Source organism: Protopterus annectens, chromosome 6.part0 (assembly GCF_019279795.1).
Source record: "Protopterus annectens isolate FY-2018-M chromosome 6.part0, PAN1.0, whole genome shotgun sequence".
NCBI classification, from domain to species: domain Eukaryota; kingdom Metazoa; phylum Chordata; order Ceratodontiformes; family Protopteridae; genus Protopterus; species Protopterus annectens.
The window spans coordinates 5836604-5859235 of NC_056737.1; the positions used below are offsets into that span (position 1 = coordinate 5836604).

Genomic DNA, 22632 nt, shown 5'->3' on the forward strand with positions numbered 1-22632 from the left:
GAACCGGCCCAGCAGGTAATGAAGAAAATGGAAGAGAAGGCAAAATCTGTACAAACAGTTAAAGATTTCCTACAGGTTCAGCCCCCAGGTTTAGCAGGAACTGGCCTGCCAAAAATTGGTCCTTTCCTTACTCCACAAGATCCCAAAGGGGCAGGAACAGACGCTCTAGGGGCAGAAATCAATCCAGAGGAGGTGCCTACAGAGGACGACAGTGGCAAGGCAATAACTGAGGCACAGACACAACCACTGCCACTACAACAGGACAATCTCAGTGACTTGGCTCTATCTCCGCCTACCAGGGAGCAAATAGCAGCACCATTAGGCGGAAAGTTAGTCTTATTCTCGAAAAATTGGCACTATATTACAAAAGACAAGTGGATTTTGCAAACCATAGACCAAGGCTACCGGTTCCACTTCCACACTTTACCAGTAAAAGAGGAATGCCAAACCTGCCCCAAATCAAAAAATAGAAGCCCTGCACCAGATAGCGGAATTAATAAAGATGAGAGCTGTGGAAAGGGTGCCAATAACAGAACAGGGCAAAGGATTCTACTCCAGACTATTCCTAGTACCAAGAAAAGAAAAAAACTGGAGACCTATTCTCGACCTGTCCATCTTAAACACATACATCATTGTCCTAAAATTCAAAATGCTGACCCTACAGCAACTTCTTCCCATGCTGGGCAAGGAGTGTTGGCTGGTAACTCTAGATCTCAAGGAGGCATACCTGCACGTCCCCATTCGACCAAATTGCAGAAGATACCTCAGATTTCTTGCATTATCAATTCTCAGCATTGCCTTTTGGCTTATCTACTGCGCCCAGAGTATTCACAAAATGCCTGGCATCAGTAATCGCTCACTGCAGAGTACAGGGAATTCAAATTTATCCATACCTGGACGACTGCCTGTTACAAGCGGACAACAAAAGCAAGCTGACAACAGATTTACAAAGGGTCATTTACTTGCTACAAGCCCTGAGATACACAGTCAATTTTCAAAAGTCAAGGCTGATCCCATCCCAGACAAGAACATTCTTGGGCGCGGAATTGGACACAGTAAAACAGATGGCATTCCTAACTGCAGAAAAACAAAAGAACTCCCTCTTTACTTCTTAGCATTAACAAAGCAGAACAAACTAACAGCAAGAAAAGTTCTGCAGGCCTTGGGCTTCATGGCATCATGCATAATCTTGGTCCCACATGCCAGACTGCATATGAGAAAGTTACAGTGGTACCTAAAGAATTTATGGTCTCAACACAGGCACAGCTTAGAAACAGAAATACCACTAATCCCATGCTTAAAACAGGAGTTCCTCTGGTGGGCTCGGCATGCCAGTCAAACCCAGACTTACCCTTCCACAACTTTCGAGCAAACCAAACCATCACTACGGATGCCTCAGACCTGGGATGCGGGGCACACATGCTGGACAAATGCGTACAAGGACTGTGGACTCAGGACCAGCTGCACCTGCACATAAACCAAAAGAAATGCTGGCAGTAAAACTGGCAATCCTAAAATTCAGACCATTCCTCAAAGAAGGCCATTTGATGATAAGGACAGACAACACCACAGTCATGTGGTACATCAACAAACAGGGAGGCACTCATTCTTACCCCTATGCAGAATGACTTTGGACCTTTGGAATCTGGCTCTCAGCTACAACATCCAGTTACAGGCAATATTTGTACCGGGAAAAGAGAACACCCTAGCAGACATTTTAAGCAGAACAACCTCGGATGCTCACGAATGGATGCTACACCCGGACATCTTCAAGGCCATCACAAAGAAATGGGGAATGCCACAGATAGATCTATTCGCTTCCCCACAAAATCACCAGCTCAAAAAATTCTGCACAAGGACATTCCACCCACTTGCATGGAAGGTGGACTCTCTATCCTTCAGCTGGAAAGGCCTGACAGCATATGCATTCCCACCTCTTCCCTTGATGCACAAGGTACTACTGAAAATCAAAGAGGAATGTCCAAGGATAATACTGATGGCTCCGAACTGGCCAAGACAACACTGGTACCCATTGCTGAGGAGCATGTCTCGGGAGAAAATGTGGTCAATACCCCTGATGCCTCTGATGTTAACTCAGAACAACTACAACATCATACATCCAAACCTAAAAACCTTGCAACTGACTGCCTGGAACATCACATAGCAGTAACTAACCCAGACCTTTCACAAAGGGTTAAAGACATTATCCTTGAAGCCCGCAGACCTTCAACAAGAAGGAACTATGCAGGAAAATGGAAAAGGTTCGTCATTTGGAGTACTGAAAGAGGAAAAGATGTGTCGAACATAGATATTGCTAACATTCTGGAGTACTTGGCAGAGCTTCTACATACAGGCCTGTCCTATTCCTCCATCAAGATACATGCATCAGCTATTTCAGCAGAATACAGCTTTGATCCTCCTGTCTTTTCACATCCTCTACTCAGGCAGTTTCTCAGAGGGATCAAGAATGTAAAACCTCCTAGGAAACCACCATTACCAGCATGGGACTTGAATTTTGTACTAGAAAAGTTGACACTACCTCAGTTTGAACCAGCAGCAACAGCAGATCTACAACACCTGTCATGGAAAACTGCTTTCCTGCTGGCTATTACTTCAGCAAGGAGGGTTTCGGAACTACAGGCCTTAATGGCAGTGCAACCCTTCCTAATCTTCCATCAAGATAGGGTATCCATGAGAACTAATCCTACATTTATGCCTAAGGTGGTATCCAGAGAGTCTTTAAACCAGGCAATCCACCTACCTACCTTCTTTCCCAATCCACAAAACAGAGGCGAAAGAATAATGCATACCTTGGATGTACATAGACAGTTACGCTACTACCTGGACAGAACCAAAGGTAACAGAAAAACTGACCAGCTCTTTGTAGCCTATGCAACAGGAAGGGAAGGAAAAGCAATTTCCAAACAGACCATCTCCAAATGGATAGGAAATTGCATAAGATTCTGTTACTCCTACCATGGAAAACCAATTCCACAGAACATAAGACCTCATTCTACAAGGGCTACAGCCACTACCACAGCTTTCTTAAGAGGAGTGGCAACCAAGGACATTATTGAGGCGGCTACTTGGACCTCCGTGCATACATTTGCCAAGCATTATAATTTACCTCTATATTCTAGATCCCGAGCAGGGTTTGCCACTGCTGTACTGCAAGGGATCCTGACTACACCATAATTATTATTCCTCCTCCCTAGTTTGGCTATGGTATTCTACCCATTTGTTATGACTGCAGATGCATCCATGAAGGACATAGTACAGTTTTGTACCTACCATAAATGTAGATGTCCGAACTGGATAGCATCTGCAGTCAGGATTACCTCCCTCCTTCCCTCTGCGGTACTCCTAGGGTACTTACCCTCCTAATAGCTAGCTGGGGGGCGGAGTCTCTTATGGTGTATTTGTTTGTATATATGTACATACATGTTTATTTTTGTGTTTGCCTTCTACTATTTTGGAAACATTGGCATTTATCCAAAATTTAGCTTTCCAAGAGGGCAATTGGCATCTGGGGCAAGAAACACTGAGGAAAATGGCGTCGGCTGATGCCTTTATACCCGAAGACCAGCAGAGATGACGTCGGGTGAAGCGCGACATCAGCCGAAGCCGGACCCAGACTTTGGAATCCGGCCGACCGAAGGGCTGCCTGACGACAGGACAACCCATTTGTTATGACTGCAGATGCTATCCAGTTCGGACATCTACATTTATGGTAGGTACAAAACTGTACTTTTTGGTGGTGTCATCCTGCTCCACCTGGAGCCTTAGCAAGGCAGAGATGGGCAAGATAATGCGGAGGTTTATCCGCACTCAAATCCAGATGGGGGTCTTGCTGGCACCCTCTCCCTCTGGAGGGAGCTCCTTGCAACTTTTTTTCCATCCAGTAACTCCTTCTCTGATCCGACTGGCGGTTTTGGAGTTTTTGGATCCGAGGATCCTCAGGGTCGAGGGGTCGGCACCGACGGTACCACATACCTCGATGCCAGCCATTGCCTTGAGATTGTCAGATCCTACTGGGTCAGATCTGAGCTCTCTGAGCCATAGATTCAGGGTCGGATCCAAGGGGGTGCTTTCTGATCAGCTTCGGAGCGGCGCATCCCCTTCGACGTCTCTGCTCTGACTCCCCTGTCGGGTCAGGGGGGAATGGCCCCCGCTGGTAGATGCCAGGAGGTTTGTTCCCCCTCAGCCTTCAACGTGGTGGAGAGGGTTCATGCGGTGTCGAGACCCCCCTCAGCTCTGAGTGCGGTTCTGACCTTCTTGCTGTCTCAGGGACAGCCCGTGGTCATGATGCCTCAGGAAGTTCCCCTGAGGGAGCAGCAAGAGGTTTGTGAGTCCTCCTCAGAAAGTCATAGATTCATAGGTAGGTACTAGGCTATTAGCCCTAGGGCCTATATAAGCCTAGCCAAAAAGGTACCCTAGCTTTTGCCACCCAAGAAAATTATTTTCCTGTGCCCCTGTTGAGCAGAGCCACAGAAGTGATCCCTGGGGTGAATTTCCTGTTTCCCATCCAATCATCAAGATTTTTCTTGAAGAGTGCTAATGAGGAGCTCTGTTTGACATAGATAGGTAGTCTGTTCCAGAGTATGGGAAGTCTCTGGGACAGGAATTTATCCCTCCAGCATGTTCTGTTTATTCTGGTGACAAGGTTTGGGTCCCTAGAGCGTGTAGCTCGGAGGGATTGGGATTTTTTTTAAGTGGAGCATGTCCCACAGCTCTGGGTTTGACATAGCTTTGTATGTTAGGCAGAGATCGGCTCCGAGTAGGCGATATGCGACAGAGTAAAGCTCGAGTTTTTTGAGACGGTCTGAGTAGAACATCTGTTTGAGGCCAGTAATCCTCTTTGTGAGGTATTTCTGTGGCTTTTCCAGTTGTTGTAGATGTCTTGTGAGGTACATACCAAAAGGGGCGTTGTACTCTATAATGGGTCTAATGAGTGATGAGTAGAGAGGATTAATGACCTCTTTTTTTCTGGATGAGAAACCTTTTGTGACGAGGTGAGCCACGTAGAAGGATTTCCTGACCACTGTGGCGATGTGATTATCAAAGGAGAGATTACTGTCCACCTGTTTCCCAAGGTGTCTTATCACACTTTTGGCGTTAAGTAGACTACCACTTATGTGGTAGTTCATGGGTACAGTGTTTTTACCAAAGGGGATGACAGTACACTTTTTGGCATTGAGCTTCGGGCCATGGCTTTGACACCAGGCATCTGTCTCATTGAGGCCCTTTTGTAGTATGTCCACATCATTAGGAGTTTCAATTATGGCTCCTAGTTTGCCGTCATCTGCAAACTTTGTTAGCCAAAGACCTTCTGTGTTAGCCTGCACATCAGAGAAGTAGATACCAAACAGAGAGGACCCAGGAATGAACCCTGTGGTACTCCACTTGTCACTGGTCTGAAGTCGGAGTTGGAGTCTGCTACTTTCACAGTGTGGGTTCTGTCCGTGAGCCAGTTGGCAACCCATCTTGTGACATAGGGATTTATACCTAGTTTAGTGAGCTTATCTATAATTCCAGAGTGGGGGAATGGTGTCGAAAACCTTGGCAAGATCTAGATAAGCTGTGTGAACCACCTTACCCTCATCTATGGCTTTGGTGACTGCTTCAAAGAAGTCAATCAGGTTTAGGAGACACGATCTGCCTTTTACAAACCCAAACTGGGTAGGGTCCAGAGTTTGGAAATTACCAATGTCTTTGTTTATGAGTTCCATGATGATACATTCCATGGCCTTGCAGACCAGGCTCACCAGGCTAATAGGGCAGTAGTTCCCGTGGTCCGTCGTGGCTCCCCCTTTGTGGAGTGGGATAACCGTCGCGGTGTGCCATTCGTTGGGTACAAAGCCTGAGGTATGGCTATGATTGAACATGTTACTTAGGTAGGGTGCCAGTTCATTCTGTAGTTCGTGTAGAACCCAGCCTGGGATATTGTCAGGTCCCATGGATACTGTGTTCTTGGCTTTGGAGTGTGTGTTTTTTTACCTGTGCAGCCGTGATTACAGGAACTTTGCATTCTTCCGGTATAGAGATGGACCCTCTAGGGCGTGAGAGGGGGGTAAAGTTAGCACTGAACCTATCTGCCAGGATGTTGGCAATATCAGTTGGTTCTGTATATTTAGTGCCATTGTGCTGTAACTTAGAGCAGATCGGAGTGTTGCCATTGAGATTCTTGACATAGCTATAGAATGCTTTGTGGTTTAGAGTCAGTAGCAATTTTGTTTTCGTAACTAGCTTTGGAGGATTTTATGAGGGATCTCGGCTTCTTAGTGAGGTTGACCAGGGAGTTCCTCCAGTCATGGGATTTTACTCTTTTTTTTTTTTTTTTTTTTGCAACAGTTTCTTTCTTCTGTTGTAGAGTTTGTTTATGGCAGAGGACCACCAGATTGGCTTCCTTTTTTTTGGAGGATAGCATGATCCATGCACTCGTGTAAGTGCTTATAAAGTACATTTGTGTAGGATTCAGCAGTCATACCTCTATTGTCCGTCTGCATGGGTGTCATAAAGTTTGCCACTTCTGTCTTAAGAAGTGTGAAGTTGGCTTTGGAGTCCCACTGAGGAGGTGCCTCGCAAACGGACGTGTAAAAGGAGGCACTTGGACTCTCCACCAGAGTCCCCTCACCAAAGACACAGACTTGGAGGAAGGGGAAGGTTCTCCATGGTCACCCCCCCTGAGGATATCTCCTTTGGAGACATCATGGAGCTCCTCCACCATGGGAGGGGTGTGGTCTGCCCCAAAACCAGCCTCGGACGAGTCTCTGTTCCTGGAGGCATTCGGCTTGGACCCATCTACCTCTTGGGTGTCTCCTCCTGCAGATACTTTAGTGGATCTCATAACTTCTAGGGCATGAAAGGAACCTGACACTGTAGAGCCCATCCCCAAGTACCCCGGCAAAGTATTGAGCCCCCCCCATCAGACAAGATGCACTGGAATAAGGGGTCCCCAGTAGATGCGATGATGGTTGCAGCCACCCTAAGAAGGAGCTTGCTCAGGAGAACTCCATGGTGCATCCCCCTGATCGGGAATCGAGGGCGATGGACCATTTTGGGAGGTGAGTGTATGCTTCAGTGACCTTCTCGGTGAGGATGCTGAACAACATGGCAGGCATCATTCGACTTCAACGAGATCTTGTGAAGGAAGTCACGGAGTCGACCCCAGAGTCCATGTCGGTGGAGGACAAGAAGATGTTCTCCGCCTGAATGGCCACTCTTAAAGCGGTTGCGAATACATCCATGCGACTGCTCTCTCATGCCACAGAGGGAGTCGCAAGGGTGGCCGGGACAGGCATTGGCATCAGGCTGTGTCAGTTCTCAGTGCCCTTTAAGGCGTCTTTTACCAGTGCCCTGTATAATGGTTCCTCCCTCTTCGGGAAATCCGTCAGAGACACTAGTCCAGAGCGAGAAGGATGGGAAGACACTGTCTGCCATTGGGATCCACTTCTCACCCCCTCAAAGATCCTTTTCCAGGAATCAGCGAGGGACAAAGAAGATGTTGTTCCGGAGGTCTCAGGCGTTTTCCCAGGATGCTAAGGACACTCCTTCCCCCAGAGACAGATGGGGTTAGGATAGATGCCGCCCGAGTGGCAGAGGTGGTCCAAGAAATTTTAGGTCCCGAGAACCCTTCTCTGAGAAACCCGGGCATTACCCCTGAAGGGTTGCCCGACTGCTCGTCTCTAGAGGCAGTCGGGGGTCATCTGTCGCTCCACCTAACAGCATGGGAGTCCATTACGACAGATCGTTGGGTGTTGCGAATCATATCCAGAGGATTTTTCGTTCCGTTCAAGAAACTGCCCTATCTGAACAAGCACCTCCCAGACGTTCCACCCATGCAAAGCAGGAGGAAGCAGCGCTAGTAATCGGAAAGCTGCTGAAGAAACGAGTCATCCCAGCCAGTCCCCCTTGAACAGTCCGGATCCGGCATTTATTCCAAGTTCTTTTTGATGCCAAAGAAAACAGGGGACCTCAGACCCATCTTGGATCTGTCCATATTGAACCTCTTAGTAGCCAACGCGAAATTCCAGATGGCCACTTTTCAATCCATCTTGCCCTTTCTGCGGACCAAAGATTGGATGTGCTTGATCGACCTTTCAAGTTGTGTACTATCACATCAAGCTAGACAGGTGCTCCAGGACGTTTCTCCATTTCCGTCTGGGAGCCAGTCAATATCAGTTCAGAACCCTTCCCTTGGATCTCACCACAGCCCCCAGGGTGTTCACCAAGGTGATGGCGGCTGTAGAGGCTCACCTGAGGCTTCAGGGGATCCAGGTCTTTCCTTACCTGGACAATTGACTCTTTGCTGCCCCTACAAAGCATCTACTCTACCAAACCAGGGATTACTTCCTAATGCTAGCAAACAAATTGGGCATCACCATCAATTTGAACAAGTCTTTACTGGCCCCGGTCCAGATTCTAGACTTTACTGGGGCTTGGTTGGTCACTATTCAAATGAGAGTTTTCCTCACTTCAGACAGGCTACGCAATCTAAGATTACATGTGCTCCACATTCTTCATACCAAAGTCCCGACAGCCGAAGCAGTCCTAAGGGCATTGGGTTCCATGGCGGCCACGATCAGTGTTCTGCCTGTGTCTCATCTTCATATGAGAGTTCTTCAGTGGACGCTTGCGGACCAGCGATCCGTGTTAAATCTTCCTCTGTCCTTTCCTGTGCGGATCTCTAGTATGCAGGGGACTCCCTTTGGTGGGGGATGCAGTCCCCGGACCTTCTCAGGGGACGCTCCTTTCATCCCACCTTTCCCAAAACCACAGTGACCACGGACATCTCTTAGCTAGGGTGAGGGGGCATTGCTCAGGAAGGACAGTTCAAGCCACATGGTCTCCTTCCGAGACCAGCTTGCATATCAGCGTACTAGAGATGAGGACGGTCTTTCTTGCGTTGCATGCCCTTCACGCTCATCTTCCTCTAGGGACAATTGCAATTCAGACAGACAATATGTCAATGGTCTGGTATATCAACAGACAAGGGGGAACCAGATCTTATCCCCTCTGTCGAGAAGCCATGAGAGTGTGGTAATGGGTGATCTCTACCGGCCACTTTCTGGTGGCAATGCACATTTCGGGGTGGTCCAACATTCTAGTGGATACGCTCAGCAGATCTATCCCGATTCCTTATGAGTGGTCTCTGAATCCTTCAGTAGCAGAACAGATCTTTCAAAGGTGGGGTCGTCCTTGCTGCGATCTCATTGCATCTCCTTCCAGTGCGAAATGCAGTGAGTTTTTTGCTCTGAACCCCCTGCAGGTGGAAGCCCCCAGAGATGCATTGGTACATGCGTGGCCTCCCAGTCTCCTCTGTGCTTATCCTCATCGTCCTCTTATGTCGAAGTTTCTTCAGAAAGCCCGAAGGCTGGGGAGCACTGTGATCCTCATCTCCCCATTCTGGCCTCGCTAAGTTTGGTTCCCTTTACTGTGGTCTCATCTGGTAGTTCCTCCATGGATATTGGATCCAGTTCCGGATCTTCTTTCTCATCCCTCAGGGATTCCTCACCCAGACCTGGACAGTCTGAAGCTCATGGCCTGGCTGCTCCAGTTCCTACGATCATTAGTTCTCCCGCATTGTCATCCCCTGTTAAATCAATTTTGGTAGCAGCTCATAAATCTTCCACCAGAAAGGTGTATCGTAGTAAATGGAAACGTCTCTCCATATGGGCCACTCAGCATGCCTTGGATCCCTTTACTGCACCTCTTTCAGCAGTCTTAGATTTTCTGGCGAGTATATTTCATCATGGTGCTAGTTCATCTGCAGTTAAAGTCCAGCTGGCAGGTATTTCTAATTTTGATGTGCGGGTGAACATTGTCTTCCTTGGCGTCTTCCAAACTTTGTAAGACTTTCCTTAAGGGTGCCTTCCTTCTTAGACCTCCGGTTAAGGACCCTACACCTCCGTCGATCTTATGGTAGTGTTACAGGCATTAGTCCCCGCACCCTTTGAACCTGCAGTTTCAGTTGATTTGCAATTTGTGACCTGGAAAACTGCCTTCTTGGTTGCCATTACATCAGCCAGAAGAGTATCAGAGCTTCAGGCCCTCTCTCAAAATGCCTTACATGATTTTTCACAAAGGCAGGGTGTCATTGCGCACTAATCCATCTTTTCTTCCTAAAGTAGCCTCGGAAGCCAATATTAATCAAACTATCAATTTGCCAGTTTTTTTTTTTGTTCATAGACAACTGAGATTCTATTTGCACAGGGCGAAACCTTTTCATAAATATGATCAACTATTAGTGTCTTAATCTAAACCCTTCTTAGGTATGCTAGTTTCTAAGGTAACCATTGCTCGCTGGATTTCTCAGTGCATTGTTCGAGCTTATGCTGTTAAAGGAATGTCTCGTCTGGGACAAGTGAAGGCACATTCTACTCTATCTATGGCTACTTCAGCTGCCTTCTTCTCTAGGGTGTCTCTGGACGATATCTTTTCAGTAGCCACTTGGTCTTCATCTTATGCATTCATTTCACATTACAAACTGGATATCATGTCTAGAAACAGATCATCATTCGGCTCTACGGTGCTCCGGAATATCCTTCCATGAGAGCCACTCAGGAGTTTTTGGTAGCTGGGGACTCTGTCCCACAGGTTGAAGACCGAATGAAGTAAACTACTTCAGATAAAGAAGTTATGTACTCTCTGTAACATTCCATCTGAATAGTTGTGCTTCATTTGTCTTCAACCGACCCCCCCCCCACCTCCTTTCCCTTTCCTTGTTACTTAGTGAAGGTTGTTATACCTTTGTATACGTTGTGAGACCCTTGGTCCTGTCTGGGTCCTGGAGTTTTTTTGTGGCTCATGCTTGTGATAAGGTTCTGTTGGGTTGGGTGGTGGGTACTATTTAGGCAGCAAACTCTATCTGAAGGGAGAAGGGAGATGGGGGGTGTTATGGGTAAGGGGAGGAGCTTGGAGCTCGGCTCAATAGCTGGAAAATGCGTCCGTGTTGGATCCGATGTGGATCCGAAACCCACGGGTTGAAGACAAATGAAGTACAGCTACTCAGATGGAACATTATGGTGAGTACATAACTTCTATTTCCAGATGTTTAAACATGAAAATGTTTTTTGGCGCAAAGGTGTTTAGTTTCTTGATTTTTGTTTTTAAATACCACAACTAATTACATAAAAAATCTTGATTTATATCCACTGCAAATAAAATAGTCCTAATAAGAGTCATTACTGTGTTGTGCTTATTTATTTTTGTTTTTTGCTGTTTCAGGCTAAGCTACTCCAAGAAATGGATGAGGAGTTTGGCATCAGTCACCTAGTGGAAGAAGAATTTGCCCAGTTGAAAAGGGTGAGATTGTTTAGTAGCTGGTGTCATTGAAAAGTACACTTGTAGAGTACTAGGTTCGACAGGAAATCAAAGCATTTTGCTCTTATCTGTATAACAAACCATAGACCCATATTAGGATAGTGTGGTGTATTGTTAGCTGCTTGACTTACTTTTTCTTACGTTGCAAGTTGACTGTCATTATTCTACAGACACCTGTTTTGGTGCCTTGTTTAAAATGTGTGCTGCCACAGCTTTGAGTTCTTCCTACACTAAGAATCTTTTCAGTTTGGGAATTGCCTAACCCAGCTAGGAACATGTACCATCACTGTGACTTAAGGCAAATACACATGATGAGGTAGTAAAGTTCATTTAGTACTTTTTTTTCTAGGTGCTTTTCCCCCCTCTGCCTATCAGCCATCAACCATTCCTTCCTCAGGATTCCCACTACAACACTGATCCTCCTCTGAGGGAGTGTGGCTGTTTGTGGCTTGCACTAAAGCAGTTAATCAGACTCTGGTCACTTAAGCTGTATCAAGGCATTGTACCTCTATGGCTTTGTGCTAGGCTAGCCTAATTGTCATTTACTATTTTCCTGTAAAAATTATATATTCAGGAGAACCCCTTTCTTCTTGCTAGGTTTGCATCTTTTGTATTGAGTTTAAGAGGCAGGCTGCTATTATTTTATTGTTTTTAAGGAAGACATGTAGCATTATTGCACATTTTGAGCTTCTAATCACTGACATCATGTGTTGTCCAGTCCATTTGTGCCAAGCATTTCAGGAATCTGCTGTGAGACTGTATACTTTTTCCTAAGCTTTTGCTCCTTTTTTGTGTCATTTGGTCAGTGCCACGCACAAAAGCATGACAAAGCCACAGTCATCGGTTCTTTTTTTTATAAAAATGTTGGCTGCATAATGGTGATGTCTTTTTTGCAAGTACATGAAAACATAAGAACAAATTAATTTCCCAGCACTAAGTATTTCAAACGTCTTACTTTTGTCTTAATTGGAGGAAATGGTATTTGTTGATTTAATGGAGGAGCAGTGTCTTCCGTTGTTGGGTTTGTGAGCAGTTGTGCCTGTGCAAGGTGTGGGGGGGGGGGGGGCTTTTATTTTGTTTTTGTTTAGGTGGTTTAGCCTGCTTTAATAATTCTGAATACTATGCTAAAGTTAACAAAGTGTTCTCATTACTTTGATTTTTTTGATCAGGTAACTAGACAAAGTCATGCCTTTGAGTGTTGCATTTAGTAAATGTCATAGTCATGCAATACATACCGAGCAAGTGGCCATGGCATAAGCAGTCTGAGGGATGGCTGTTTATGTTAGATTTTCATTGACATAGTTTAGTTATATATAAATCTGGTTGAAAACTGCAAGTCAAAATGACTAGTTAATGGTGGGATTATAAATACACCCAAAATACAACTTCTTTCTCATTGCACAGTGAGCATTCCTTCCTACAAATTTTTTTTCTACTGTAACACATATCAAAATAAAGTGTGATTTAATGACTCTTCCTTTGTGTAACATTTTCATGCTGTTTGGATTTCTTGGTGCAGACCATTTGGTTTGCCTTAAACCTAACTAAATTTCCCTTTGGAATTTATTTTTCTGGATTTTGGGTATTCTTGATCATTACTTTTAAGACTTTTGACGCCAGGGGAAACACTTAGCATGTGCTTATAGCCCTACGTTCATTCCCTTGCACCAGGGAGAAAGTGAAGAGCAGACATTGTGAAGCCGGGAATAGTTTAAACCCGTTTAAGTGGCGCTGTCCGATGCTGCTCTATTCACAAAATCGTGCAAAACTGTGCAAATGTGGGTTTTAAAGCAGGAAAACTGAGAGAGATAGGAATTGACCCAAAACGGCCAATAAGCTACTAGTTTCAGGGCTGAGACCACTCCTCCAGGGACAGATAGGCTGCTCAAAGCTCCCCACTCTCACTGGTGAATAGAGAAGCTTCCTCCTATCCAAGTAAGGATATGGGCAACACAGGAAACTATACTACAGTCTGGAATTCAGCAAAACCTGAAATCTGGACTAATCTATTTCAGCAAAGGCAGGAAAAGATAATTTTTTTTGTTTGTTTTTTTCAGAAATCTGCAGAAAAACACACAGAAAACACTGTAAATGCTATAAACAGGCTAGCGCACTTTAGTGTGTAGCCTACAACAGTTATTCAATACAAAAACAACCTAAATTAATATAAAACAAGTGCAAAAACTGTAAAAAGCAGAAGGCAAATGCAATTTAAACTTTTTAAAGCACAGATTAGTTAGAAATCCGCTTTTTAGGCAGGAAAAGGCAGTCTGAGCAAAAAAAAACAGAGAAAAAAATACTTCAATCTGGAAAAGTCTCTCTTGGGTCTTTCTGTTGCCTGTATCACTCTGCAGGACACCACGAGGAGCTGTGTGGAGTTGTATACAATAAACAAACTTTTTAAATCACAGATTCGCTAAAAAAACTGGCGTTTTAGGCGGAATTAGTTAAGACAGCAAGAAAAGCAGAAAAGTGATACTTAATCACTCCAGAGTCACTCTTTTGTCTCTCTGCTGCTATAGACTCTGCAGAACACCTGGAAGGCACTTGCTGAGCGGAATACAAGTGTAAAAACTGTGCAAATGAGGTTTTTATAGCAGGGAAGAGAAAGACATAGAAATTAGCCCAAAATGGCCAATAAACTACTAACTTCTGTGCTCAAACCACTCCTCCGGGGACTGATAGGCTGCTTAAAGCTCCCCTCTCTCACAGGTGAACAGAGAAACTTCCTTCTATCCAAGTAAGGTAATGGCAACACAGTAACTTGTAACACATCCCTGGATTCAGAAATAACCTGAAAACTGGACTATACTAGTTCAGAAAGGCGGGAAACAAGTATATAATTTTTTTTTTTTTAGGAAATAGAGCAGATACAATCAAAATTAGCCCAAAAAGGCCAATAAACTACTAACTTCTGGGCTGAAACTACTCCTCCAGGGACAGATAGCCTGTTCAAAGCTTCCCCTCTCTCGCAGGTGAACAGAGAAACTTCCTTCTATCCAAGTAAGGTTTGGCAACACAGAAACCTGTAACACAGCCCTGGATCCAGCAATAACATGAAAAATGGACTATACTAGATGTCCTTCAAGGATGCATCTGCAGTCCTTACTAATGGGTTGTCCTGTCGTCAGGCAGCCCTTCGGTCGGCCGGATTCCAAAGTCTGGGTCTGGCCTCGGCTGGTGTCGCACTTCACCCGTCATAGCGGCAGTTCTTCGGGTATAAAGGCATCAGCCGACGCCATTTTCCCCAGTCTTTCTTGCCGCGTGGCGCCCGAAGCAGAAGCTGTTCGCAAGTGCCGGTCGGTCAGAACCAGAGATTACTACTACAAGTACCGAAGACTTCTAAAAAGCTAAGTACCCCGTTGGGGACTCTTTCTTGCCTCAGCCGATGTCAGAAAAAGTGAATAACTGTTTAACTTGTGGGAAACAAATACCTCATAAAGATTTCCACTCTTACTGCTTACCTTGTTTAGGCCCAGACCACGACGTAGCAGCTTGTCTAGCCTGTGCTTCTTTCAACCGATTTAACGCTTAAACGTCGGTCGGAATTTGCTGAAGAGTTTTTCGGCTCCGATTTTGCTTACATTATGCCGTCGGATACTCCGACTACGCAAATTTCTAAAAAACGCAAGGAAAAGGACCGACACTCGCGGTCCGCGGTTTCGGCCGAAACCGCGGTTAAGCCAACCGCGAGTGTCTCGGTCTTGGCTGAAACAGAGTCCACGGTTCTTCCTTCGGCCGAAAGCTTGCCACTTACCGAGGCCTCATCCAGCCTGGCTGAATCTGCTACTGAAATCCCACCTGCTCTTGCAGGTTCGCAGGATTTATCTGATACTATCCCTTTGGATATTTCTACCCCTGCACGTGGAGCTGCTAGGCCTCCTGCATCCATGTCTATTAAGACCTTTGCCAGGGCTAAAGCAGCAAAATCTACCAAATCGGTGCCTGCTAAGACCCCCTCTCACAGGCCTAGTTCCAGTTCACAAATGCTTAGTGTAGCAGAGGATTTCATTTCTTTGATCCGGGGATCCCAACCACATCCAGACAGGGCCTCTCACCCACCTCCAGAGAAGAGGACTAGAGTAGAGCCCCCTGAGCCAGTTTCTTCAGATGGATCCTCTGATGAGTCAGATAATTCAAACCCTCCAGAGGACCCCTTTTCTCCTTATGAGGACTCTGATGCAGAAGACTCCATTCCTTCTGCCTCTCTGCCTGAGGAATTTTCTTTTGGGGAAACCTTGCATGCTATGAGGGAACAATTTCAATGGCAGGGCCAGGATTTCTCAGACTCTAGGAAAAGGCTTAGAACCTTTTTGCATTTGCCACAGCATAGGCCTTTAGCCATTCCTCCAGTACTTACTGTTGTGGATGATGCTTTTAATGATGCTTGTACTGCTGCTGACTCTCTTCCTCCGGCTCCTGCTAAGCCCGATAGGTACTACAGGGTTCCGGACACACATTATCATTTGTATAAGGCCCCTTTTGCAGATCCCGAAACTATCTCCCAGGGACCCAAGGCTGTAGCAGCTTCTTCTACCAAAAACCCCCTCCCCTCTGAAAGGGAATCTAGGGCCTTAGAGAGATGGGGTAAAAAAGTTTACACTTCTGCTACTCTTTCAGCTAGGGCCTTGAACTGTCAATTCCACATGATTCAGTATCAGGAATTTATGTTAGACCAATTAACTAAAAACTGTCCTCGGATGAACCATTAGACAAAAAATCTGTACAGGAAATGGTACATAACATTCAGCAGGTCAGTAATCATTCCTTAAAATGCGGCTATGATGCACTGGAGGCTTCCTTTAGATCAGCCATGACTGGCACAGTGATCAGAAGACATGCATGGTTAAAAGAGCAGTCCTTACCAGACCATGTTAAATCAAAGCTCCTAGATGCTCCCATGGATAAGCTCAATATGTTTGGCTCCCCTGCGCAGCAGGTGCTGAAGAAGGTGGAAGACAAAGCAAAATCTGTTCAGACAGTCAAGGATTTCTTGCAGGTCCAGTCTCCAAGGTTTAGCAGGAACTGGCCTTCCAAGAATTGGTCCTTTCCAGACACCTCCAGAGCTCCGAGAGGCAGGAATAGGCGCTCAAGAGGCAGGGGTCAATCCAGAGGTGCCTACAGGGGACGTCAGTGGCAGGCTAACAACCAGCGAGGTACAGCCACAGATCCAGCCACCACCACTTCCACAGGACAATCGCAGTGACTTGGCTCTGGCACCGCCTACCAGGGAACAACTAGAAGCACCCTTAGGCGGGAAGCTAGCCTTATTTTCAGTAAACTGGCATTACATCACAGGAGACAAATGGATTTTACAGACAATAGACCAAGGTTACAGGTTTCACTTCCATACTCTACCAAGGAAGAGAGGAATGCCAAACCTACCTCCAAATCAGAAGACAGAAGCTCTAGAACAAATAACTCTCTTACTAAGGATGAGAGCTATAGAAAGGGTACCATCTATGGAACAAGGACAAGGATTTTACTCCAGACTCTTCCTGGTACCAAGAAAAGAAAACCAATGGAGACCTATTCTCGACCTGTCCGCTTTAAACACATACCTCATTGTTCCAAAATTCAAAATGCTGACCCTACAGCAGCTTCTTCCCATGCTGGGCAAGGAGTCTTGGCTGGTAACTCTAGATCTCAAGGAGGCATACCTGCATGTCCCCATACGACCAAATTGCAGAAGATACCTCAGATTTCTTGCAGGATCAGAGCATTATCAATTCTCAGCATTGCCCTTTGGCTTATCTACTGCGCCCAGAGTATTCACGAAATGCCTGGCATCAGTAATTGCTCATTGCAGGCTTCAGGGAATTCAAATTTATCCTTACCTGGACTACTGCCTGTTACAAGCGGACAACAAAAACAAATTAACAAAAGATTTGGAAAGGGTCATTCATCTACTACAAGCCCTGGGATACACAGTCAGTATAAAAAAGTCAAGGCTGATACCATCCCAAAGGATAACCTTCTTGGGTGCAGATTTGGACACATCAAAACAAATGGCATTCCTGACCTGTAGAAAAACAGGAGCAGCTCCCTCTCTACTTCATGGCATTAACAAAGCAGAACCAGCTAACAGCAAGAAAAGTCCTGCAAGCTCTCGGTTACATGGCATCCTGCATAATATTGATTCCACATGCCAGACTACATATGAGGAAGTTACAGTGGTACCTAAGGAATTTATGGTCTCAGCACAAGCACAGCCTAGAAACCCAGATTCCAATAATTCCATGCCTGAAACAAGAATTCCAATGGTGGGCTCAGGCCTGTCAATCAAACAAGGGACTGCCCTTCCACAGCACTCAACCAAGCCAGACCATCACAACAGACGCCTCAGACCTCGGTTGGGGGGCGCACATGCTGGACAAGTGCATACAAGGCTTATGGACTCAAGACCAGCTGCACCTACACATAAATCAAAAGGAAATGCTGGCAGTAAAACTGGCAATTCAGGCATTCAGACCATTTCTTCGACAGGGTCAACTGCTGATAAGGACGGACAACACCACAGTTATGTGGTACATCAACAAACAGGGAGGCACACATTCATACCCTCTATGCCGGATGGCAATGGACATCTGGAATGTGGCACTGAGCTTCAACATTCAGCTTCAAGCAATTTTTGTGCCAGGAAAAGAAAATATACTGGCAGACATCCTAAGCAGAACTACCACGGATGCCCACGAATGGATGCTGCATCCGGACATCTTCAAAACCATTACAGGGAAATGGGGACTACCAGAAATAGACTTATTTGCATCCCCACACAATCACCAACTGAAAAAATTCTGCACAAGGACGTACCACCCACTTGTTTGGAAAGTGGACTCCCTATCTTTCAGTTGGAAAAACCTGACAGCATATGCATTCCCACCTCTTCCTTTGATGCACAAGGTGCTATTGAAGATCAAAGAAGACCGTCCAAGGATCATTCTGATAGCTCCAGACTGGCCAAGGCAACATTGGTACCCATTACTGAGGAGCATGTCTCGGGAACAAATATGGCCTCTGCCCCTAGTTCCCTTGCTGTTAACACAGAACAACTTCAAAACCCTGCATCCAAACCTGAAAACACTGCAGCTGGCTGCCTGGAACATTGCATAAGACCAAATAACCCAGATTTATCTCAAAGGGTTAAAGACATTATCTTGGAGGCTCGCAGACCCTCAACAAGAAAAAATTATTCAGCAAAATGGAAAAGATATCTCATTTGGAGTGCTGCAAAAGGAGAGAATGTGTCACTGGTAAACATAGCTAACATCCTGGAATACTTGGCAGAGCTCTTCCACAACGGCCTGTCCTATTCTTCCATTAAGATTCATGCATCAGCTATTTCAGCAGAATACAACTTGGATCCTCCAGTCTTCTCACATCCTCTGCTCAGGCAGTTTCTGAGAGGGATTAAAATGTAAAGCCACCTAGGAAGCCACCATTGCCAGCATGGGACTTGAACTTTGTGCTAGAAAAGTTGACACTCCCTCCTTTCGAGCCAGCAACAACAGCAGAATTACAGTACTTATCATGGAAAACTGCTTTCCTGCTTGCAATCACTTCAGCAAGAAGGGTATCTGAGCTACAGGCATTAATGGCAGTACAGCCCTTCCTGATCTTCCATCAAGATAGAGTGTCCATGAGAACTAATCCTTCTTTTATGCCAAAGGTGGTCTCCAGGGTATCTTTAAATCAAGCTATCCACCTACCAACATTCTTCCCCAACCCACAGAACAGGGAGAAAGACTGTTGCATACCTTGGATGTACATAGACAATTACGCTACTACCTGGACAGGACCAAGAGCAATAGAAAGACTGACCAGCTACTGGTAGCATATGCGACAGGAATGGAAGGAAAAGCAATTTCAAAACAGACAATCTCTAAGTGGATAGGAAATTGCATTAGATTTTGTTACTCCTACCATGGGAAGAAAACTCCAGAAAACATCAGGCTTCACTCTACAAGGGCTACAGCCACTACCACAGCTTTCTTACGAGGAGTGGCTACCAAGGACATTTTAGAGGCTGCTACTTGGAGCTCCGTGCATACATTTGCCAAGCATTATAATTTACCTTTATACTCCAGATCCCGAGCAGGTTTTGCCACTGCTGTTTTGCAAGGGATCTTAACTACACCATAATCTTATTTCTCCTCCTCCCACAGTTTGGCTATGATATTCTACCCATGTGTAAGGACTGCAGATGCATCCTTGAAGGACATAGTACAGTTTTGTACCTACCATAAATGTAGATGTCCGATAGGCATGCATCTGCAGTCAGGATTACCCACCCTTCTTCCCCTCTGTGGTACTCCCAGGGTATTTGCCCATCTTGTAGCTAGCTGGGGGAATCTATTATGGTGTATTTGTTTGTATATATGTGCATACATGCTTATTTTTTGTTTGCTCTCTACTATTTGGAACCATTTGCATTTATCCAAATTTAGCCTTCCTAGAGGGCACCTGGCATCTGGGGCAAGAAACACTGAGGAAAATGGCGTCTGCTGATGCCTTTATACCCGAAGAACTGCCGCTATGACGTCGGGTAAAGTGCGACACCAGCCGAGGCCAGACCCAGACTTTGGAATCCGGCCGACCGAAGGGCTGCCTGACGACAGGACAACCCATTAGTAAGGACTGCAGATGCATGCCTATCGGACATCTGCATTTATGGTAGGTACAAAACTGTACTTTCAGAAAGGTGAGAAACAAATGTATATATTTTTTTTCCAGAAAATAGAGCAGATACAATCAAAACAACACTTTACCCAATTAACCAGTTAAAAAGCTTAAAACTGAGCCATGTTCCAGCAGTCTTCAATCAGACAAGTTCTAACTGCACCGTCCTGCCACTAGGGTACTAGGGTAAGTTATACAAACAAAGCTAGATCCAGCCAGCCTGAATCTTGTCTATGCTACAGCAAACAAGGCGTACCGATTTCAGAAAGAAACCGTTCAAGTAAGCATGTGCAATAAGCCTTTAACCAGAAATTCCCAGCTCAGAAGGGCAGAATCTAGCCTCTCCTCCCACAAGAGTGCAGACCACAAACCTTCTTAATGTAAAATAACTGGCCTGAAGCCCAAGTTCTTAACCCAGAACTAATACACTTTTAGAATAACAAACACTGAGCCTTCAATCAGCAGTTCCCAACTTAGAAGGATGTATGCTACCTGTCCTGCCACAACAGTGCAGACCACAAATCTTCTTAATGTAAAACAACTGGTTTGAAGCCCAAGTGCTTAAACCAAGGGCCTTAGAATAACAGTTACAATTTAATCAGGCTACTAACAAACAGTACTTTTAAGAAGAGGCAAATGCAAAATAAGGTAATAAAGTAGGAAGAAACACACATACAGTAAGGCAGATGAAGTGCAAAATTTTTATTTTTTATTTTTTGAGACGGTGGATACTATAGGGGAACGCCCTTCCCAAGTACTCTCTCTGTACACCGCAGAGGAGATGGGACTGATAGGAGTGTCCAAAATCAAAATATGATCTCACTGTACTCAGTTGAGTGAGCAAATGAGATGGGTCCAGGAGGAGTGTGCAAAAAGAGATTTACAGCAGGGGCGGGCAATTCCAAAGCCACCAAGATTAACACCACAACTAAAACAGGGAGGGGGGGTGGGGAACTAACTGCAGAGAGACAGAGACACAATATTTAGTGAATCAGACACACAATATTTACTGACTCAAATCCTAAATAAGTGCAGAGAAAATATACTTAAATCAGCTTGTGTCCAGTTGATATATGCAGACGTCTCAGTAGCCAGCAACTCGATTTTTCTAAATCTCAAAGTAAGCACTCTATTTTCATTCTAAAGCCCTGCAGTTGCTTGTATAAGTAATCTTATAAGTAAGCAGTAATAAACTAAAGCATTACACCCTCTTATACTCCCTTAAAGTACTTGGCTCCTTATTGGTCCTTTTTGATCAGTCAAAACGTAGTTCCTTATACTATTCTGGCATGTCCAAAAGTCAGTTTCGGGTTTACTCTCCAGTCCAGCTGGTGACTCTTGGAATCTTGAGGCAATGTTACAACTGTCTTATGTACACAGACCACACTCTCCTCCTCCCAACAAGCTCAAATATATGTGAGAGATGCAACTATATAGCCAAACTGGAGGCTGAGCTCTCTCAACCCAGTACTGGCGCAGTCAGTCAGGCGGAGAAGGTAACCACACACACCACAAATCCAGTCTTACATAGACCTATTCGCAACAGCAAACCAAACACATAAACACACAAAAACATGCTCGGAGGCTCTAAATAAAAATCTTCCCAAGCAGCAGAGACCTCCAAAGCAGACATCCAAGCAACCGCTCCCCCACAACAATACCCACGTATCACATAGTTCACAAAGTCAGTGTGCCACATAGTCACAGCCCTTATGGCTAAACAACACACCTAATTTACATGTAATAGGTGACTCTATTGTCAGACACACTGACGACACACTGACATCCCACTCACCAGGCTGAACAAAGAGAAGGTCACTGTAAGCTGCCTGTCGGGTGCCAGGATCCATCACATAACACAAGCACTCAGGTAACTCCAAAGCAAGTACAAATATGACTCCATCATTGTCCATGCTGGTGTGAATGACCTGAGACATACCTCCCTGGACTACATGAAAAGAGACATAGAGGAGCTCTCTGATCATGTCCAGGCCAGTATGTCCCTGACCTTGAGTAGCATCTTAACCTCACCAAGAATGATGCCACAGTATAAAGACAAAATGATCAATTTTAACAATTGGCTAAAGTATTGGTGTCATTCAAAGGGGACCCAGTGTCTGTCAGCCTGGGATGACATGCTCGACAAGCCACTTTGCTTCTCTAAGGATGGCTTGCACCTGTCACCCCTGGCCTTTCGAATATTGGCTAAGGCTCTTGCCACCCCCATAGTGCCTTTATAGGCAAGGCTCAAAAGACAAACCCACTTCCATAGACAACACAAGGAAAAAGAAACAGGGTAATGCTGCTCAACGCCAGAAGTCTAAACCTCAAGATGCAGGCACTCGAGGCTCTCCTCAGTATGGAGAATATCAATATCTGTGCAGTAACAGAAACCTGGTTCAAGGTTCCCTAGAGCACCCCAGCAGTACCAGTTTATACCTCATACCATGCTTTTCGGCCCCAAAACTCGGACCGAATCACAAAACGAGGGGGGAGTATCCATATTCATCAAAGATACCCACACCTCCAGGTTAGTGGCACTGCACAAAGCATCGGAGACCATCCATGTGCAACTAACAGTGGGCAAAACTGCCTTTCAGTTTGTAACCTGCTACAGACCACCCTCCCAGA

At 45.4% G+C, this 22632-nt stretch overlaps 1 protein-coding gene across 1 annotated transcript in view; it reads left to right on the top strand.

Annotated features, from left to right (window-relative positions):
• SART1 (spliceosome associated factor 1, recruiter of U4/U6.U5 tri-snRNP) overlaps nt 1–22632 on the top strand; it is a 1154259-nt gene that overhangs the window by 241914 nt on the left and 889713 nt on the right. The window contains exon 6 of the mRNA XM_044073787.1: nt 11227–11304. Coding sequence (XP_043929722.1) covers nt 11227–11304 — 78 coding nt within the window. The remainder of the gene's footprint in view (nt 1–11226; nt 11305–22632) is intronic.